Source organism: Gallinula chloropus (genome assembly GCF_964237585.1).
Source record: "Gallinula chloropus genome assembly, chromosome: 1".
Taxonomy (NCBI): Eukaryota; Metazoa; Chordata; class Aves; order Gruiformes; family Rallidae; genus Gallinula; species Gallinula chloropus.
The window spans coordinates 69645885-69668794 of NC_140085.1; the positions used below are offsets into that span (position 1 = coordinate 69645885).

At 39.4% G+C, this 22910-nt stretch overlaps 1 protein-coding gene across 1 annotated transcript in view; it reads left to right on the forward strand.

The window, feature by feature from the left end:
- LOC311189329 (potassium voltage-gated channel subfamily KQT member 1-like) overlaps nucleotides 1–22910 on the forward strand; it is a gene marked incomplete at both ends in the record, with an annotated part of 484473 nt that overhangs the window by 251565 nt on the left and 209998 nt on the right. The window contains one exon of the mRNA XM_084260993.1: nucleotides 20646–20721. Within this exon, the coding sequence (XP_084117119.1) occupies nucleotides 20646–20721 (76 nt within the window). The remainder of the gene's footprint in view (nucleotides 1–20645; nucleotides 20722–22910) is intronic.

The window sequence follows — 22910 nt, forward strand, 5'->3', positions numbered from 1 at the left end:
GATGCCTCAGGTTTTCCTTCAGGGGTGGAGCTGGTTAGTACTTGAGCTATGTGGCTAGTCCATCTGAGAGTTTCAGTCTCCCACCTTCGCTAATTCAACCCAGGCAGTTAATTTTCCCACCACCTTTCTTCAGTGGTAAGAATGGGCAGTTTATTTGGTTTAGGATTATTTTAATGGCCGAGCACTGACCCAGATTTTAAATGAATAAAATAACTAAAGTTTCCCGGCTGTGATGCTGTTTTACTACACTGTATTTTCTTTACATAAAAAAAACCCAAAACCCATAAAAATTGCATTCACCTGAAATTTATTGCAAAAAGGCAGGCTAAATCAGGTAAAGGAGAATGTATTGGTGAATACAGTGTAATGTGAGAACTTCCTCCGTTCTCTGCTGAATATAGTGCAGTAGGTAATATCTGAATGTATTTTCACTCATTCTGAAAACTCAAGCAATCCTGTTATAATGCCTATGCACACAAGCCTAAATTATCTTTGTGAAGGTACCTAACATATGGCATTTCCTAATCTTACTTGACTGATGCTACCACCCTAATATTACTATTATTTCTTAAAATATTAATAATTTTTATTTCCTGAATGTGTTTGCTGTTGTGCAATAACCCAAAAAACAGACCAACAGTTACAACACAGTGCCATCTCATCCTTGATTTAAGTCTTTAGTTATAAAACTGTTCTGTGGGCCAGAACCAGAAGAGGTGCAGACACATAGTATAAAGCAGACATTTCTACCAACTGCTTTCACTCCCCTTCCCCGTCTTCTGCCCCTGGATTTTCTGCAATTACCTTTGTGCCTTCCCCATTTCTAGTTCCAGTCTAACCTCTCTATGTCAGTCTAGATCTAGTTTACTTTGCCAGATTGCTCTAACCCTTCCTAGCCCTACATCTCTCTCTTTATGCCTCCATAGTCTCCTGACAGAGAAACCTCCCCACTCTGTATTTCCCAGCGGCATAAATATGACCAAATGAATGAATGAACAAACAAAATTCCATAATATCTACTTGGGGCACATGTGCAGGGAACAGGTGTGCTTCATATAGCCCAAATCAGAAATGCATATATATTTATTGCTGAATATATTATAGTCTTTTCTTTTTCCTGGCTCATGAGACTTGGTTGTGTTGGAAAACAGGTAACTTTATGTAGAGGTCTGTTATTTAAAGATCTCTCTCAAAATTGGGCAATGTAAGTATGCAAGTATGATTGCTGGTCTTGATTCATTTGAGAGACTACTGAAATGACCCTTAGATTGCTGTGTTTAGAAGTGACTCATGAACAGTTAAATCTGAAAATAACAAAAATATGCCTTCCCCCCCAAAAAACCACACCAAAATAAAAAAATTGACTCAATATGCATTGAGTTGTTGCTGGCTGCTGACATGTGAATGAGAGGAAGAAATATTCTTTGCAGCTGCTGGGCAACATGCTAATGCTGCAAAGGCAAAATATTGTTTGAGCACAGCTAAAAGTTTCGTGGGGACAGTAAATTGCTGGTGTAAATTCTTAAACTTGAGCCTATGCCCACAGACCACGAATTTCTCTGTGCTGTTCCCCTGGCACCCATTATCTGAAACATATTTGGGCATCTACTTAGCGTCTACACCACTGACACCTTTGAAGCGAGATTAACAACTAGATGTGAGGGGTTTCTGCAGAGCAGACCTGCAGAGAAGAATAGGGACCAAGCTTTGGCAACTGACATTTGGAGGTGGTGGAACCAGACAGTGTGAACGGGGTGAGGAGCATACTGTCGCGGGAGCTGGGGTTTGGCTGAGTGGAAGAAAATGCTGTGAGTTAGGTGTGAGGTTTGCTAAAGAGGTGTCTTCAGGGATGCTGAGCATCTGGTAAAACTAAGGGTGACCTGTAGTGATTCAAGCTCACCTGACCATAAGTCTTGTGGTGGGGATGTAGAGGAGGAAGGGGAAGCAGGGGGTGGGGGGAACTGCTTTTTGTGAAGACACACAGTCTCTCCCCCTGTGCACTGCATATGAAAGCTCTTGGTATTGTGCATATGATTTGGGAGCTGTCTGGAACCTTCCTGAGGCAAAATTACTGACATTAAAGGGACTTTTGTACAAGCAGAAATGGTGGTGCAGAACTCTTACTCAGCTACCCGCGAGGCTTCCACGGTGGGTGGTAAGGCATTGGGAGTCACCAGATGGCCGCTAAGCTTGTGATTAAGGTGTTGGGACACTCAAAGGAGTGTGTTCGAAAATATATCTTGGACCACCCATCATTCTGAATACGGCATTAATTTTCTGTTTTGTGAGGCGTCAGATTTATTAACAATTTGTATACTTGAAGCTTTGTGTGCTGGGCAACACACCCTGCTCTCATTATTGTTAATGGCAATAGGAAATATGCATATAACCCCCCGTGTACTGCCTAGGCAATTTGCTTCTAACCATACAAGTTTCTAGAAAACAAAATTAAATCATACATGTAAGAAAAGAAAATGCTTACATCTTGACTTTTTTTCACCTTAAACCTCAGTGTATAAAAAAAAATGTTAAACTACTTGGTATTAATCAAATCAAGCTGGTTAAATTTGCCTTTTAGATATCTGAAATAGAACTCTGTTTTATAGCTTGAAATATTGTTTTTTAGGAAGATAAAGTTGTGAGAACCTTTGACTGATCTGTAGTAAAATATTTTACTGCAATTTCATTTGCCTGAACAAATATTTTTAGAACATTAACAGAAATGTATGGCATAAATTTCAAAGCCTATCATATAATTTCATGTACAAATATTTATATACATCGTCCCAGGGAAGTTAAAAATGTAATGTTTTTATAGAAAATATACAATACAGCGTATACTCTCCATACAGTATATACTATCTAAAATGAGAGAAGAGAGAAGTTTCTTTCAGTATCTCCAAGAAAATAGCTTTCATTTAAAATACAGCCAATTACATTAGCAAACAGACAGAAATTTTATTTTGTAGTACCAAGAAACCCAGATATAGGACTATGGAGATGCTTTTGATGGACATTAGATAATGTCACATTGACTGCAACTGTAGGAACTCTGTGTGTTACAAGGCATGGCTTTTGCTTTTACTCACTAAATCTTCAGTCCCACACGTAATCTGTTCAAGCCCGTTGCTTTTCACAGTGAACACTCACAGGCTGCTGCTCACCAGGCGTTTGAAGGGAGGTTTGCAATGCAAGCTAAACCCAGCTCCGAGTCCTCCATTCAAGCTTTCACCCATCTCCTGCTGATGTTGTTAAAACCCAAACTCGAGTTTAAGTCCCTCTGACCCTCAGCTGGAAACTCACCAGCAGCCCCGAGTTCAGCACAAGGAGATGAGCCCTACCCTACATTTATATGCAAGGTAAATAATAGTTCAGCGAGCTTACAGACGGCCAATTCAAGTACCCTCGTTCTCAAATCAGTGCAGGCTGTTTCCACTGCTAATTCGCCCTCCTTCCCTGCCAGATGCAGTTACAAAACAGCACTTGGTTCTCAAACCTGCCAAGCTTCACCTGTATTTTCACAAGCCGTCAAGTGCCTGTTGTAGCATGCAGAGTCACTGAGCTGAAGTAATAAGTCAGTCTGAGTCTGAGCCAACATAACAGCTCACCACTACTGACAGGGGCAGGTCCTGCTCCAGCCGGTCCTGCTCTTTCCTCCCTCCTCTACAGATCATCCATCGTGTGATACTGTTCTGAGCCAATTCAGATAGCTACGTCAGCCCAAGAGCAGTCTGACAAAAACCATGAACCATTTCTGCCAGCCCAGTGCAGTGAATTGGCTTAATGAGCTGAGGGAGGGGATAGGCTTTTACCAAAGGAAAAAAAAAAAAGAAGTTTTGGTAGAAATTTAACATAACTCTCGTACTGAACTAGTAGATGACTGAGGATGAGCAGGGCTGTAGCTAGAACAAGGCTAGAATGTGAGTTCAAGATCTAACCAGGAGAAAGAACTAGAGATAAATGCACCTATAGCATAGCTCTGGTAGGGTCCGGGCTGAAATGGGGCTCCAAAGCACACAGGTTGGGGTGAGGGGAGCACAGGTGAGGCTGGTCAGGGCCACTAAGAGCTATTGGTGGCCTTGAGATCCTGAAATAGTGATGGCCATCACAAAGTGACACTGACTGGGGCCAATCAGTCAGTTAGGAGGGTTTTGCTATGTGCCACCATTCTTTTAAATGAATTACCCAGTCTGGAAATGTACATTTGGGCACCAGACTCAGCAAGTGGACCCTGAGCACTAGGACAGTGGATGTATGTCCTGAAAACTTGAACTGTTCTAGAACTGAGCTACTACAAAGCATCTCTTCCTCCTTCCCCTCTCCACTGCTGTCACCTGACCTGCAAAGGTGAATTCATACAGAAGAAAGTGCTTGCTTTTTTCCTCTCCTTCAGGGTTAGTTTTCTGTCAAACTGCTGGCCTGACCTGAGTCACTCTGCAGCTGTGTGGTCCTGGGTGCAAGCTGGCAGTGAGATCTGCTGACCATGCAGTCAATAAGACTTCCTCCTCTCAGGAGGCACAGTCAGTACTTGACCTAAGCTGATCATGAAACAGTCATCTGCATTTTGGCTTGTATTTTTAATATCCATTAAAAACCTGTTCAAAGGTCCCTTAAAGTTGCAAGACAAAGGCTACTTTAATGTATTCTGTGACATTCAGTGGTCTTTGGGTATGCTCCTGCATTGTGTTATTTACCAAGCAGCTGTCATTCCTAGTTTTGCAAATTAGTTCCTACTGTGTGACCAGGTCAAATTCTGTCATCCATTGCAGTAAGAGCTGTTGCAATTTTAATTCTGATGCTGATATTTCTTTAACCTTGGTGTGTGTTTATTGATCATTAGTCTAACCAACAGCTGGATTTTTATGCAGGCATTACTTTAAGTGTAAAAGAATAAAACAAAACTAGTGAATCTGAATGCATTGGAACGAGATAGCCAAGGACTGTGCAGGACAAACATCTCCTGGTACTCCATAATTACCAGTGACATATTCATATTCACATGAAATTTACAGCCTTGGAGGTGTGTGTGTGTTGGGGGGGAACCTACATCTAGTTTTTCACAGGACTGCTCGAGGGTAACACTTTGTTATTCCTAATGATTTTAAGATTTCAGACTGTGATTACTGTTGAGTTTTTTTTAAATCAGAATTGAACAGGCTAATCTGAATATACCTCTTACTAATAAGTTCAGGACTGTGACATCGGGCAAAAGAAATAACCCTAAACACTTTGAGGACCATTAACTTTAATGTTTGCCTGGTGACAAAAGAATAGTCCAGGCTGTGAGTCTGGGCTTTATAGTTTATTTTTTTTAGTGCGATGACTTTCATTTGGAAACATTAAAAGGTTCAAAATTAGTAAGTGCTGCTATAGTGAACCCTTAAATCTTGTATATAAAACATCTCATTTTACTTCCCATCTCAGTTTTTCAGTGGAAGATATTATGAAAAAGAGCAAAGCCTGCATTAAATGAGCAGTTGCTAATTTTTTAATGTATTTATGCTTCTTACATAGTCTGTCAGAGTAGCTGGTTTGTTTACTTTCAGCCCATGCAAGTTATAGAGGTAATAGGTTTTGCTTCGCAAACCTAGGATCATCCCTAATAATATTCATGATGCAGTCTGATTTTGTTTCTGAAGTCAGATATCTACACCTTTTTTTTCTTCTTCCCCCCCTCCCCATAATATGGAAAAACTCAGTTTCTCAGAGATATATCTGATATATCCGTCCCTCATTTAAGAGCTCTGTATTTGAGCATACTGTTCTTTGAAAGGGTTAATTTCACCTCAGCCAATATTATATGACTCTATTAGTTATTAATGCAGTCAACTCATAAACACAGTTTAGGGGGTACTGGCCTTGGAAGAACTTTCCAGGAGACCAATATATCAACTCAGTTCTGAAGTCCCTTGACCTCAGGATAGAATTACAGGTTTATAATTTACTCAACACTTACATGACCCAGAGAACAAAGGATTGCCAAGTCAGTCAAAACTAAATTACTCTTGACCTTAAATTAGTCATTTTCATGCTATTAAAACGATAGCTAAATCAGCATTGAGATTATTTTGAGCATATAAATCAGGTTTGTATTTTTCCATATTTGTGCTGGAACCATGTATATACTTTACTGCATATTTAATTAACTTCTGGAAGTTACCAAACAGGACAGCTTAATTCATGGAAGTGTATTAAGGGTGTTTATTTATACCCATACATGTGTGTCTCCAAAATGTCCAGTTTTGTTGTGAATAAAATGAATACATGTAATACAGATCAGCGAGTTACAGCTGATAAGGTGAAGCAGTAAAGATCCTGTAGGATGGTGCCAGCTACCTGTTACTGCTTGAGAAATTCTGCAGTCCTTAGGTACAGTTAGTTCTATCTAAGTTTGGCAGTTGCAGCATGACAGAGTGGTATGTGTTGCTGACAACATACGTTGTTGACAATATTTCTCCCATTTCTCCATGCAAAAATAAGAAGGATAAATAATTGAAAACCTTCCCTCAGCACCACTTTTAACTGCATAATTAGGGTACTGCTTTGCAAACCTTAATTTTGAACATAGCTTGATGTCTCTCTGCATCCCATCAGATGGTTTAGACCATCATAGGTCTTTATGTAACATAGACTGGAGCTGCACTCTGGTCAGCCAGGAATAGTCTTGAGTAGAATGCTGCAGCCTTGATTTAAAGACTGGCACAGACAATTTATCCCATAATTTAGATTAATCATTAATTTGCATTTTCTTAGTATAAGCTGGTTTTGTTGACTTTGCAAGTCCACCAGAGCTTAGCTGAAAATGGATTTTTTTTCCATTGCCTCTTCTGATCCAAATATTTGAAAAAAAAATTGTTGGATTACATTTAATTTTTTTTCCACAAAACTAAGAATATGCTTCCTGTTGGATTAAATTCTTTATTTGTCTCAAAAAGAAATCCTTTTCTCCTGCAGGCCTGCAAAAATAGCAGAGAATTAGGATTATGAAGCTCCTAGAAAAGAAGGTGTCCTTCTGTCATTTAATTTGATGATGGATCCACATTGTGAGAGGTTTAGGTTCAATTCTTTCCTCAGTTTGAAGGGATCTGGGAGTGGTGTTCCCCAGAAGCATCCCTGCCACCAGATCACAAAATATTCTATGTTTGGGAGCCAAGACTCAATGTCCCGTTCATGCTCTTCAGCTCCAAAAGTTAAGTACCCATCCACAGAGTCAGGGATTTTAACAGCCTTCTTCCATCGGCTTGTGAATGCCTTAACCATGAGGCTGGAGAGTCACATTCTTTTACTTGGTGATTATTTAGTTACTCCATGCAAAGGGGCAAAGCCTAGCTGTGAGGAGAGTGACAGAGCCTCAGGTGCCAAGGCTGTCCTCCCTGTAAGTGAGGAAAAGTGTTAGAAATGAGAGATCTATTAGCACATTAAAAAAATCCTAGGTGGCTGGGTATTTTGCATACAGGTTTGTTAGATAAAAATATTCTTTCACAGTTCTGTGAATATTTTCCCTGCTATATCCCAGTTCTTTACGTTCTGAATTTGCAAATAATTGTGTGCTCACCCATGTTACGTTGTAAAATCCATGATGAATGGAAAGTACGTAATTCAATTCTAATACATATCCTGAGCAGAATATTGCTCATATTGTTTTCAGAGTAATAATGGAATGCATCAGAGCTCATAACAGATGTAGCATAAGACATATCCTAACGTAGAAATACGTATATTTGCTAGTTTTGAAGTGCTAGTTTCTTATTTTTCATTAGTCTTTGAGCATACTAAGAATTATTTCTTTATTCCGCCCTTAGCACTCTGCTGTACAAGTAGAGGCCTGTCTGTACAAGTCTTGTCTGTACAAGTTGAGGCCTAAGGAGCATTCTGAATTGAGGTGTATGTGGCCAGTTTTGGTAGCCAGAAACAGACTGTATTGTGCTGTGGATCAAACCAAACATTTCCCCAATTTGCTGGTGAGATAAGCACTCTCTCTGTTTGTAACACAGAAAGAGCTGTTTTAAGGGTTGTGTTTGAAACTCTCCATCTCTGACCAAAAATTGCCACATTAAAAAAAAAACCAGAAAAAAACCCACTTTAGTATTTATGAACTATTTACTTGGATCTGTTCCCTTGAAGAAAGGTGTTTTGCTTCAGATAAGTGGTAGTATCAGGATAAATTGGTAAACGCTTGTGATACTGTATAGTGCAGGGCTATTATCAGCTATCACTGAGTCATCTGGTTCACCCGATTGTGCATGTGATTATTTTTCTGAGCACAAATTTAAAGTTGCTTTGAAGTAGCATAAAATGGCTTTATTTCCCCTATAGGTCTCACAGCATGAGGCTTCAGAATTTGAGAAAGATTGAAGTGACGATAATATGAATTTTAAGACAGGGAGGGGAGCTTAAAACTTGAGTTTGATGAGGAGGCTGGTAATATGAGAGATGAGCTTTTGTTTTGCTAAATGTGAATGCAGTAGATTGTGTTCAGAAAATGTTGCTATCTGATTCCTGGTTTGTCAGCCTCTGCTTCATGTCAGGTGAAGTTAAGTATCTTTGATTCATGGAGTGTTGTGTAAACGTTTGTTGATTTCTATCTGTTTTGGTTTACACTTCTGCCCTGAGGTTTGCTTTGAGTTTCAGGTTAGGGCAAACTGAAATTGTCAAAGTAAATTCACTTTAAATTGCATTGTTTCAAGTGGTTTTGCTACGAATCCATGCCAAACCTCAGATTTTGCATAATTTCTTTTTGCATCACTTCCAAGCAAAAAGATAAATTGTCTCAAGCTCTTCTGAAATGGGGTTGAAGTTTATGAGTTTGAGAACTTCTAGGAAACAGTCTGTAATTCATTCTCAAATCAGTTCAGTATTGTGAGGACTTGTTGGAGGATGGGAGGATACTGGGAAGCTACTGTACAACAGGAGTATATTGGAAGAGAAGATGTGTGTCCTTCCTTATTTCACTTCAAATGGATGGACCTGTTTCAGTTTTTTGATCACTGAAATATTGAGCTTGAGTATGCGAATACCTAAGCTGATGCATCATCTTTGCTGTAAATTCCTTCAGATCCAGATTAAAACCAATTGCTCAAGGACAAGATAAAGTTAATTTGAGGCAACATCTCATGTGCATGTTCTTTAGATAAAGAAAATAAATTCCTCTTCAGCAGGAGTCTTGATATCATTGTTCCCAGTTTTTATTTTGTTCTTACACAGAACTTCCAAGAGGAGTTCTCAGATTGTTTCAGAAAACAATCAGTGGAAATGTGTCAAATGAAATAAATATCACTTCGGTTTGGGTTTTTTCATGGGGTTTTTTGTTTGAACATATTTCTGTATCTAGATCTTAGAAACAGCCTTCAGCATTACTGGCAGAATTAATTGCTTGTATTAAATGTTTTTATTACAGCAATTCAGGTGGTTAGCCACCTAAATGAGTGCATAATTATTTAGAAACTTTGATTGCCGTACTGGCATCCTCAAGGTCCAATTAAAAAAAAACCAAACAAACCCAAGCTCACAAACAAAACACACAAAAAAAAGTCAAATCCCAAAAACATTGAGACTTTGAAGCACTGGTACTAATAGCTATTATCCTGTTAATTAGATCACTTCAGAGGTACTCAGTAATACATGGCTAGCTTTTGCTTCTGTCAGATCTTCATTTGCGAATAACACAGGGCCGATGATATTTCAAGTAGAAAAAATTATTTAAAATGTAGTTTTTCCATTAAAAACATTGAGGGGGGAAGGAGTTTTATTAATTTGATTTTATAACAGATGGAGTTAAAACAAAATTCATTTAATGCAGGCACAGTTCAGAACACTGTGACTAGTGGAAAATTGGTAAAATCTGTGCCAGTATTTGAACTGGATCTGCTCAGCATGGTGTGCTGTTTCATAGGGTTTGTAGCATGGATGTGCCATTCTTCAATACCATTCTGTAAAACAGTTTACATCTTCTCTAAGGCATGTGATCTTCATTCTGCTGCAGATGATGCAGTGTAGAGTCTATGTCTTCAGGGTAGAGTCCCATTTACTGAGAGGGAAAGGGCATAGACCAGATAAAATTAATGAATTTTATAAGAGGATAAAATATTTCCTGTTTTAAAACAAAGGTGTATTAAAATGGGACAAAATGAAACATATTATCATTTTGGGCTCAAATGCTTTCAGAATCTTTTGTTACATAATTACTTCTAAAATATTTTTCCTCTGAGTTAGGATGGAAACAAAGACAGGAAAATCAGAATTACCCAGACCATAAAGGCACAGATTTCCTCACTTACTTAAAAAAAAAAAAAAAAGATATTTTTTTTTCGTGTTCTTTAATAGTAAGTCACTAGCAATTGGTATATGAACACTTTCCTTCCACTGGCTGAGCTAAAGGTCTGCCAGAAAAAAAAAAACCTGCCAAGAGATAGCATCTTTTCCTGAAGGTAAAGAAAAAATGCAAAGTCTTTGAACAGAAAGTAGTTACTCAATGAGCAAGTGAAACCTCTTGAAATAAGTAGCTCAGCAAAACTTCTGCTTTCGGTGACAGTTTTGCAGAAGTGATGCTTGCAACTTTTAGCAAGTTATTTATTTCTGTAGTAAACTATCGATAAGCACTGAATATTTTCAGTATTAGGCAAGTGAAGCCTCTAAGATTTTTATGCATGTTCTTTCATGAAATTCAGGGTGGAAAAGTAGGTGTCTGTGGCCCCACAAAGTTCACTGTGAGTTTCTGTGAGTACGATCACTGTTGTCTGCAAAAGAAAAAAAAAAAGAAAAGAAAAATATTTTTTTTCTCCCTGGTTTTGAAATGTCAGTTCCTCTAATGGCAAAACAGGATTCTTTCTTGGCACATGGGTTTGTAGAAACTGCTGTTTCTACAGCTCAGAAGTGGGTTGTGACTTGGTGATGGGAGTTCACAAGGCCATTGTGAGAATATATGTGGTTTCGACAAAACTTTCAAAAGGCAAACTTGAAGGTGATCAGGTAGTAAGCCAATTTTAGAGCTAGCTTTCAGGAATCTTCTGCTGGTATAACCTAGATGTTGTGTACCAAAACTCAATAGAAGACATTAGGTGAGGGCAAGGTGAATTTATTTTACAATTGGTATTTTCAGTGATTCACACTGCCGTAATCACATACTCAAGTACAAAGATGTATGTACTCAAGCAGTCTGTCCACCATGCCTGTATCCCAGCTGCACATAGCCAGGTGTGCTGCTCAGGATTTCTTGCAGTTGTGCCAAGGGTCTCATAATGCTCTATTGAGCCTTCATCGTGTGTGTGAGATCTCCTCAGGATGGCAACCAGGTGCCACTGAACCTTTTTTTGCCTCTGGGAGCTGACAGTGATCAGGATCCTTTACCTGACTGTGCTGTCCCACCTGTGGGAATCGTTGGGATTTATTCTGTGCATTCTCTCTCCTTACTAGGGTGCCTTAAGACTCCAGCCCTGTTCAGTATTTTCCCACAATCACCTCTTAGGAGCTGGAATCCTTTTGAAGTCTAGGCAGAGGCAGTTCCTGACTGTACCTGTTCCCTTGTGTTCCTGAATTATCTTCAGAAGCTGCTCATAAATGTGCTGTGGTGGTGGTGGTCTAGGCTTCACAAGCACCTGCCATCCTCATTGGGCTTTTTGTGCTGTTTTTCCCTTTCTGACACTTCCACACAAAGACTTTCCCATTTGTTCTCCACTCCTGCCATTATGAATCTCTGTAATTGCCCACAGCATGACTTAAAACACAGGTAGAAAAATAATGGTAAAAATGTTGTCAGTCTCTCCTTGTAATTCTGCAGAGAGCAGCACTCTCTCTTCCCTGCACCAGAGCCTGGTCCCTCTGCTAGGCCAGAGGCCATGCTTCTGACACCACCAAAGGTCCCTGGGAGAAAGACAGGGCTGGAAAAGGCTAAAATTGCTGCTATTCCAGTTGGAGAGAGGAGCCTAGAAGCTGAATACTGACAAATTTAAATAAAAAATAAGGCACTTTTAAACAGTATATAAAGGTCTTTATATCAAGGCCAGATGCCTTTCTGGAAAGTTACTTTAGGCCTACACAAGGTTTTTGGCTCAGGGCAAGGGCAGCTGTGTGAAATGCAATCCCGTGCACTGTTGAGCAGGTCACGTTCATGATCTAATGGTCCTGTTTGGCTTCAGATGCTGTGGATGACTTGCATTGCTGAGTATCTGGTGAACGGGGAGCTAATTCCCAAACCAATCACTCAGGAGAGGAGGAGCAGAGCTTGTGATGGTGGAGAGGGGAGAATGCTTTGGAAAATAGCCTCTGTTTTGGGGGCAGTGGCACAGAGGTTAATTTACCCCAAGCCTGTAGATCAGATTACCTTTTTCCTTATCATTATTACAGGAAAAACATTGTCACTGCTTTTTTGTGTGTGTGTTTTTGCTTTTTTTTCTGCTGAGTTATTCTATAAATAAAAAAAATCTTCATTTGAAACCTCTAATTGCCTTAAAACCCTCAGTGAAGTAAGCCTCACAGCACCTCCATAACTTAGACATGTTTTACATTTACTTAACATTTTATACTTGTACTTTACACATATGGAATAGAGCATAGCCAGGTAAAAGGACTTGCACAAAATCACCCAGTGAGGCAGAGGCCAGTTAAATCAATCAATTCAAGAACCCGGGAGTTGTGTTTCCATAGCCCCTGCTGTAACTACTATATCTCAAGAGCTGCTAAGGAAAGATCCTGCCAAAAGCCACTGGTTTTTGTTTTTTAAAACCACAAGAAGCATTTTGCTCAATTCCACAGGGTCTCTTCCTAGTTCTTGGTGCAGATTAATTAATTACTTATTTTTAAAAAGAGATATAAAGCCTTGGGCAGCCCAAAAGCCATTGAGGTTTTAATTCTCAGAACTACTCCCTAGCTTGACTGTTATCCAGTTCCTATTCAGGCAAGATAGGAATTAAGATTAATGACCCCAAACGAACTGGTATTTCAGAGAATCAGTCTTTGCCAGGCATTATATTCTCATGACAGAAAATCATTGAGGCATAAATACAGCGCTCAGTCATTGGTGTATATTAACAACACCACGTTGTTCCCGTAAATGCTGAATACAGTGAAGAGGAAAATGAAGTCTTAAAGTTCATTAAATTGGGTTGTGGCATTTTTTAAAGTGAGCAAACCAGAGCCCATCAAACAAGACTGTATCTTTCCCTTTCTCCCTGCAACGCTGTGAACTCTATTCGGATTCCAGAAAGGCATCTCCTCTGCCCTAGGTTTTTCAGGCTTGGTGATGGCTGTCTCTCTGGTGCCTTTTACTAGCTAGGCATTCAGTTCTGTTGGCATTTTTTTAATAGGAGAATTGATGAAGACCAAGTCTTAAGGAGACAGAAGTGAAAAAATACCTTTATCTGCTAGGATCAGTGACTGTGGTAATAAGTGGGATAAAAACGTGTCATAATCTGTTGGCATTTTTCAACCTCCCAAGAAGGTGGTGGTGGTGGTTAGAGTCTGTTTTCTAAAGCAAATGAGAACTGGCATGTAGACAAGAGCATTTCACCTATCCTGGGACCAGAAGTAGTCATGATAGAGTGCTAATACAGGAAGTTATTGTGACAATTTCTAGAAGCTGTTTGCACAGGGAAAAAAAAAAGAAAATCTTTTTGTGTTTGTATTTCAACACTGAAAGGCCATCCCTATGACATCATCTTGTTTGTTCTGACACTGCAGAAAGAATGGAAGAAATAAAATGGCAGAAAAGAGACCAGGCACTTTTATTTTGCTGCCAACAAAACATAGAGGAAAGATGTAACCAAAATATCCAATGGTTACTTTAGTTCTCAGAGACAGTTCAGCAGATGAATTGTTTTTCAAGGGCAGTTGGGCTCCCAGACACAAGAGCATTCTGTAGTAAGCTTAATTACTCATTTTAATTATGCATTTTAATTAGCAAGGGACTAACACAGAGCTTTTTTCCCACTTTCTCAATAAACCCACTTTGTAATATTACAGAACAAACTTGTAACTGAAAACTCCAACTGTCTAGGATTGAGAAAAACAACTCGAAGTTCAAGGGGTTTTTTTCCTCATTAAATGACACTCAGTGAGCAGGTTACATCTACTTCTGATTATTTTCAGGAGCTTGCTTGTTTTTAATTTTTATTTTGTTCATGGACAACATCAAGAAAACACCCTCCTCTGCTCCTTCTCCCAATGGCCTTTCCTCTGCCAATGTATTGTCCTGCCAGTTGCTCCATATAAATGGTATCTTAGTTCTTCCTCTTCTTACCATATTTCTCCTCAGAGTTGTTCTGTCCCTGCACTGTCTTCCCTGCCCCAATCCCTAGGAGCGCTACTGTGGGAAATCTGCTTTATTTCTCATTGACTTTGGAGACCAGGTTAGAGAGGCAAGTCAAAGCAGAGGCAATTGCCTTCTGGAATGAATTCAGAGGCAGCAGTGTATATGGTGATGGATGGATGGATGGAGATAGCAAATGCCACAAAATCTTCAGCAACATAACCACATATCAGACTGCAGCCCTCCACAAACATGTCAATTCTCTACTCTTTCCTACTTTGCCTGGGACTGTACCTGCTCAGGAGGGATTTGCAGAATCTGCAGCATTCCTTCATAAATTGAAGCTGTCAGCAGAGATTCACTTAGCCAAATAGGCCTCCAGGCTGCTCTGTTTTGAGAGAAGCCAATCCTAATTTATTTATAGCTTTGAGCCAAACATGGGCTTGAAAGGAAAAGGTTCAGATAAGGATATGGTTAGAATAGAGATGAGGTAGGTCTAAGGTGCAATTGTGACTAGGAATAAAGGGAAAAATAAAGTTGTGCCAACATTTTCTGAAATGTTCTCTCTGGTTTCAGTACAAACGACATCTTATAAAATTTCCATCATGTAAGTGGTGGAAATTCTCCAGAAGTATCTGTTCTTCACAAGGCTTTGATGAAATGTTACAAGACTGGAAACCTCTTCTGTTATATTTATGTTGTACTTCTCTGCTGCTCCTGGCTATGGGTTGAGCTCTGGCATCAGAATCATCGCTTGACATTTCCAGGTGTTTGCATGTCAGATCCAAGCTACAACCTTCTCTTAACTCAAGTGGTTTAAAAGGCCCAAGGCATTTTGTCTGGTTTTGCTTAGCTGAAGGCAACACTAATTTTATTCTCATTTATTGGTAGGAAGATTTTTTTTCTTTTCATTTGGACATTGTAACTCCCCTTGGTATTTAAAACACATTATATAAGCTCCTTTTCTTTACAGTTCTTGTGATGGGAACCATCACCTCTCTCCACCACCACCTCTCCTCTCTCTCCATCAACAGAAGGTCCACATTGTTGTGTGACTGCATACAGGCTAACTCCTGCGCCTGTCTGTAACAAACTCTCTAATTCCATGTCCCTTATGACTTCTGATTTCCTGCCATTCTTCTCCCCCAAAAGCTTACTGGTGCATGCTATGCATATTATAGGATAATTACATAGCATGGCTGCATTTGAATATAGGTGATGTCTACCCATGCTGAATATTGCCCTTCAGTAACAGTAGGAATGTGCAGTTTAATGAAAAATCTCACCTCCAGAACTGAACAGCCTGTGCTATGTGCATCTGGATACAAAAAGTACCTTGTGATGCCAATATTTCTTGTCTTTTATCAATTCTGGTAATGCTGTCAGTGCAAGTAAGTCTTGCTTTATATTTTTCCTGATAAAATATAAGCTCAGTTTTGAAAATTGTACATGAGAAAAATTAAAGTTATGAGTGAGAATCAAAGTTCTTTCCCAGAAACAGAGACAGAAAGTGAATACTCTTAATCAAATGTGACGGGAAAACTAAAAGGAAGATGGAGAGCTGAGCTTCTCAAATAACTTCTTTACATTTCAGTTGCCATCACTGACCTGGTCACTGTACTGGCTTAGAGACTGATGCTGTATTTTACTCTGGGTAGGAGTTACAACATTATCCAACAACCAGTATCAAAATAGAGTTAGTGTGGCTTTTTATGTGTTTTCCTGCTAAGCAATCAACATGTAACAAACGAACGAAGGTCAGCAGTAATCCAAGTCCTGTAAGTGCATATCCTCAAGCCAGTTTTGTGTATTGGGACAGAGAGCTATAATTGACCTTGCTGAAGTGGCCTTTATTTTCCACAGTTCATGATCAAAGCAGTTAAGTTACACAGAGTAAGTCTTCTAGTTCACGACACCTGAATAAGTGTCAGGAGAACCAGTCTGGAATGGAGTGCACGTTCTGTTATCTGCAGCGATCCTGCAGCACAGACTGAATAAAGTCTTTCCTCTTCTCCCTACACTGAAGTGAACTGTGGTGAACAAAGAATGCTTCTGCACTGGAAGGTGCATCACGCCGATAACAGACTTGTTTGGAGACTTGAGCTGCGTCTCAGCATGGCCTGGAACAGATGTAACTTTGCCTGGGTTTAGGGTTCATTTCCATATCTGTTTTTCACTTAAAATATTCCCTCACTGTTCCAAAGCACGTTAAGCTGAAAGTTATCGGACTCCATACCAAAGAAGAAGAAAAATAGTAGGTCTGAACTGGCCAACACAAGCTTTTAACAAAAAGAGAGGTATATAAAAATAAAAGAAAAAAATCCCTGGGGATAGTTTCCAGAATTGCTTTGGATTTGATCATCTCTCTTTTCTCCTCTGGTTCAATTATTTTCAACTGAAAATGTTTGGCATCTTTGGCTTAGCCTACTGCCTTTCTGCAGTTAAAATTAAAAAAAAAAAATTAAAAAAAATCTTAAATGCATCCAAGTGTTTTAAGCTGAAAGTAGTGACTTTTCACAGCACTCTGAGCCATGAGCAGAGGACCAAACCTGGAGCTGCAGTGCCTCCTTGGCACACAGCTGTCCCACCGGGCTCTGCAGCCACATGCTCAAATCCCGCAGAGCGGAAGGTCAAGTCAGCCAGAAAAGAGGGGCTCCTTTCCCCCTCATCCACCAGAACAGCTGCTGGAGAGTTACTCAGCATCGCATCAGGGTAGGAACTGCTTGTTAACATACATGTCCCAGGCCATCCAACCGCTCCTCTTTTTCCCTGCCCTACCACAGTGGTGTGACAGCCCAGAAGTCCCCAAGCCAAACTAGGGAAGAGCCTTAGTAATTAAGAGTGGGTTGGACTGCTTTTAAAATTGAGCGTCCTGCTGAGCAAGCAGTTAACAGAGAGGTAAGGAACATGTGCTGTTCTGCAAATGGGTCCAAGGATTGGGTCCTGCTTGAAAACGGTTATAGATGATGTCAGTATCATTTGTGGATACAAATATAGGTTATTTCAATTGACATTTAATCGTACCCATTATAGTTACAGATGTTATATGCTCACAACTTTCCAAAAACCTGATCTCTTCTGTTAAGATGTCATTTTGTTCCCTTTACAGTCTTTCAAGGGAAGGTTTTAACATAACCTTCTTGCCTGTTGTTTAGGTTAAAGATGGGAAAGTATGCTGTTGTCTGTCAGTAAAGCTCTAATCATAATCCTCTGAGGAAAAGATACACAAAAAGCAACCCACCCAATAGTAGCACTCCACCTCAGCATGGATCTCATCCTTACGAGGTCTAGAGTTTATGCTTGGTTTCATGCTTTTAAAAATGTGATGCTTTTAAACAATTAAAATATTTTTTTTTAATGTACTGGACAGTATCTCCTAGGGTGTGTATGTGCCACTGCCCTCTGCTGCACAGAGGTAGGAGAGCTTGTCTTGGTGGAGGTGTGATCACCCACCCGTATTCCTACTTAGAGCAAGAGCTCAGATCCTAGTGACTTAGTTTGGGTGCTAGAGCTATGTCAGTAGTCAAATCTTCACCTCCTCAGAATTAGGCACCATGACACCTGTGAAGATCTGTCCATTTCTGTCTTCTGTCAGTAGAAAACGCCACATGGAAAGAGAATGCAAGTATGGTGTGCACCACCACCACACCCCCACCCCTGCCCCATTGTTTCATCAGTTGTGTATCTCAAAATACCTGGGAGATAGACTGCAAGCAGTGCTGTGTTTCTATCAAGCATTACTAAGGCATGACCTTAAGCACCTCTGGCCTTTTGTTCTTTCCTGTTGTATGCTTCTGGCATGTAAAAGATTGATACCCTCAAGGCTGAAAGAGTTTTGTCCAATCTAAATTTTGGGGTTAAAATGTAAGGGTTATAAGAATAAATGTGTTTGGACAAATACAAGGATAAATGTAACCTGGCCAAAAGTAGTTGTAATTATCCATTCTGGATATCAGTGAGAGGAAACAAAAGTTTAGGATTGCAGTGAGCCACACTGCCACAACCCCCCATCAGAAGGATAGCTCTGCCTATTCCACTGAGCAGGGACTCATCTGGAGCTGTTCTCTATCATCTAGAGCTGCTACGCTCATCATACCTTTATTGAGGCAATTAAGATAACACCCCCACATATCTCAGTCTATGGATTTGCACCTTTTCACACTGTCTTTTTTTCATTAAAGCCAGGTTTCATGTATTCCTCAGTTTAATACTAATGACCATTACAATCTGAACAGTAGCACGCTGCTTCTTCAAAAATGAGATTGGCATGAATTTTGCCAGCGGGAACAGGCCAAAATCAAGTCCTATTGAATTATAGTCAAGTGATTTTCTTCGCTGTATTTCACAAATAAATAACTTTTCTCTCTAAAAATGAGGCCTGTTAAACAGGGCATCAGGTTCCAAGAGCCAGCCTTCCTGGTTTTGAACACTTAAACTTGATAACACACTGGGGAAAGTTCTGTAGCCCTGATTTCTACTGAAGGAGAGGAATTAGGAAGAAATTACCGCCTTGGCTTGTTTCCATATCTGACTTCTTCAAGCTTGTCTGTTTGAGGCTTTTTAAGCAATGTACAAACTATTTCTTGTGGATTATCCTAAAAAACCACAAAAACTCTTAGCCATATATGAAGTCTCACATCACTTAGAGCTAGGGGATATTTTCAAGCTTTTGTCCTAACTAATAGAAAGAGAAAATAGGATAAACCCTAAACCTTAAATTGTTATTCTTTACTGGTTATAAAATAAAATAAAATATTACTTGTACAAGCTGACAAAGATTTCTCTGTCAAATCTGTGTCGTTTACAAGCAGAATGCTGTCTCCATTCTAGCTGCTGGCCGAAGGAACTCAGTTGGGGCCCTGAGTGTCAAGCTGAGAGCTTTTCTTTCACCATAATAGAGGTCCTGTAGGCTAAACTGCTCGTAGGATGTCAGTGACACTTCTGAAATCCCTTTGATGGGCTTACACAAATGCAAAGATTCGTGCTTAGTAATGCTGTTGATGGTATACAAGAAGCTCTTGAATCTGCCCACCCTCTATTGTCTTCGGTGTGTTTGCATGTGTGTATATAGTTATGTGCATGAATATACGTAAATAAATTAAGTGTAAGGAAATATGTAATATGGACACCTGAGTTTCACACATATTTGCACATGTATTTAATATTAAACTGGAACTTGAAAAAGAAAAAGGAAGAAAAAGCTACAAAAAGCTTACTTTAAAATGTAACCTTGTTCCTGTGGCCGTGGTATCTCACCCAATCAGAAGTGCTAATTTTATCAAAGAGAAATGACAAAAATTAAAAATTACATTAGTTCTTAAATACAGTACCTGTTTGTTTAGCTTTTATTTACCTCACTTTGAAAAATACACTGTAATCTATCTACTCTCTAAACTGTGGCACCAAGCAGGTGACCTGGCCAGTATTTCATTTTCCCTGGTAAAATACACTGGGCAGAGGCAACAGAACATGTTTTCAGGAGATCTGAGAAACTTGCTGGCAAGCTTTGCTATGGTTATCATCACACGTCAAAGATGATGTCTGTATAGAACATAGACCTCATAACAATCCTGCTTCCTTGGAAGGAAAAATGTGGTTTCTTTATTTCATCGATTTTGAATGAATGAATAAGTCTATGGGGAAGTAATCAGTTCTTAAATAAAGTATTTGTTCTTACAGTTACCTTATATCTGCTCCCTCTCTACTCTTCCAAAATTCACTGTAAATAAGAGGGTGTGGTGATCAGTTGCCAGCCAAGCGGCACAATTAATGTTCTGCTAATAGAAATCCTCTGGGTGAAGTGCTACTTTTAATTTATAATACGTCTGGTTCTGTGTTTGAATACTGATACAGACAACCACAGGCACACACATGTATGTGCCAAGGGGGTTGTTGCATTAATTTTATTTTAATTTTTAGAGGTGATACTATTTTTATTTTTAGATGTGATTCTTCTTTCTTTCCTAGGGAATTCAAAGTACTTTTTAAAGGACTTGATTTCTATGCAGTAGAGCTCACAGGCAAACACTCAATAAATGCAAAATAAAGAATGCAGTCATGGTTCTAAAATCATTTAACATTCTTCAAACTGATGCCTGTTGTATGCATTGACAGTAATCCTATCTAAACCCCTCCACACGTATTATCTTTGTTCACCTGCTTTCCTTGTCTCACTTATCTTTTTTTATACTTAGAACCACAATATACAAGCAAGTAAAGCCACACAGAACAAAATACACATGCACACGGTGTGTTACGCTATAATTTTGCATTGTAGACATAAAACATATTTGTAGATTCTGGTGCTTAGAGTCAACATCTTCCATTAAGATATTTTTCCTACTTTTTCCTTTTTTTTTTCTACTCTCAACTGGTGCATGTCTGTGTTTGTCTTTCTTGGCAGATTAACTGAAGCACATCGAACAGCTGTAAAAGTCATCAGGAGAATGCAGTATTTTGTAGCCAGAAGAAAATTTCAGGTAAGCAGCACCATTAACCATAAGTACAATTTGTAGGCTTAAGTATATGACATTGAAAGCGCTCTGGGAGTGAACTTGTCTTTGTGCATACGGTTGTAATAAGACAAAAATCTTATACTAACCCTGTGTGGATTTTTCCACAGCATGGGCAAAACTGTTAACTGTCTATGGGTGCAGCACAACATGGAAACCTTCTGAATTTGTGGAGTCAGCATAGTTATTGTTCACTTCTCTTTTTTGTTGGGTTTTTTTTGTTTGTTTCCTTGTTTACTATACTGACCAATATATAAACTGCTTACTCATCTACTGGAAGAAGGGAAGAAAAGACTGTTGGAGTGTCCTACAATACTGTTACTGTCTCTACTGCTCATCTAACAACTGGTTAGAGAATGTTCATCTAATTATGTGCAATGCATGCCTTACAGGTCAGTAGACCTTACTGGTGAGCACTAAACTATATAAAGTGATTTTCATATTTGTGGCCCACATTTCCAATTTTTGGTTGTTTTTCTCAGAATGGGACATTATAGGGACACATTATTTTATGGGGTTGTGGAGCATCTGCCCTCTGGAAATTTGCTGTCTTTATGTTAACTTTCTCAGTCAGGGTACAAAGCGCTCAAAGTGAATGTGCTGCTTCAGAAAAACTGTGTTGTTTTGCCTGTTTACTAAGGCTTATTATGATAAAACTTGTTTGGAATGTGATTCTGATATCATCGTCCTCATCACCCTTGTGCTGCTGATGCCATGGAAATAAATAATTAACTTCTGGCCTGGTTTCCAAAGCCCCTGTTTTTTCCATCTGAAGGTTTATGCTTTTTTGTCCAAGAGGACCCACTGCAAGTTAATCAACTTTCATAATCCTTTTGAAGAGGTTATAAAAAGGTAAAGCAGGAACCTAAATTTCAAGCAAGTTTGATTAAAGCTGAGCACTTAATTGCATAGGATAGAAGTCTGAGATAAGGTCACAGCACTCAGAAGGCTGAATTAGGGCTGACAGTTTAGCACATACATTTCCCAAGCTCATGCAAAAATGTGTCTTCAGATGACCTTATTTTATGAAAGAAGACTAGGAGAAGTCAGTTTAAATCAGCAAACAACAGAAGAGGTGTATTGTAAATACACCAGAGAGGTAAACACCATGGGGGGGAAAAAGAGATAATTCACAGAACATAAAATTAGTATATAAATTAGTTAGGATACAAAGTAGAATATATCTTGCTCCTACAGACCTAATTCTGGAGCTGTCAGACAATAGCAGTCATGCCAGACCTTAGAAACTTACTTGCTCAGGCTATGAAGAGGATTCTGTGAGTTCATGTTCATGACAGGGAACATTCTTAATGCTGTGAAATATAGCTTATAGGAGTCCCCATGCTAATTAGATTTTGGAAGTTCAAAGGCAGGTGATACTATTTTGAGTTTTGCATTAAGACCTCTAAGCATGCAGGATGTAGGATGCTGAGCCCATATGGCCAGTATTTGGGATTATGGACAGAATGAAATTTAAAGTCGTTCATCAAGTTCTGCAGTTACCAAACCTCCCTGGAAGCCCATTACCTCCCTCCTTCAGTTGTATTGTATTAGCATTTCCTAACAAAAACATGGCAAGAGATTGTGCCAAAGTTTGACAGGACTCAAGATGCTCAGATCTAAAGCTTTATGCAAAAAGAGGAGAGAAAAATGGTGAAAGTTGGAAAGGCATTTTTACTGTGCTTTAGAGAGGACTCAGGCAGACTGCAGTGCACAGTAGTTTGTGACTGTAGGATTCAGAGCTGGTGATTTAGTAAAAGGGATAGCAGATAGAGGACTTCTTTTGTGGGAGAAAAGAAATTTCATTGGGAATGAGTAGAATTAATTATACACATAGTAGCCCATGGGGGAGTAGGGAGGGAGGGAGGGAAAAATCCCCAGCTCATCTAGGCTCTGCGCCATGCATCATGTTTAAATAGAGAGCGTCCAAAGGAAAGGACAGAGGATTTAGCCAAAATGCTCTCAAAGCACCCCCGCTACTCAATCTAAAGAGTGATACTGGCACTGTTTCTCTGGGTGAAGACAATAGGCTGCTTTTCTGGCCAGAAATAGTGATGTGTCAGCGTCTGCAAAAAGTGAAGCTGGGGAAAAAAAAAAAAAAAAGCGATAAACTGAAAGCTGAACCTTCCCTCCCCCTCAGAGTATCTCCTCTCACA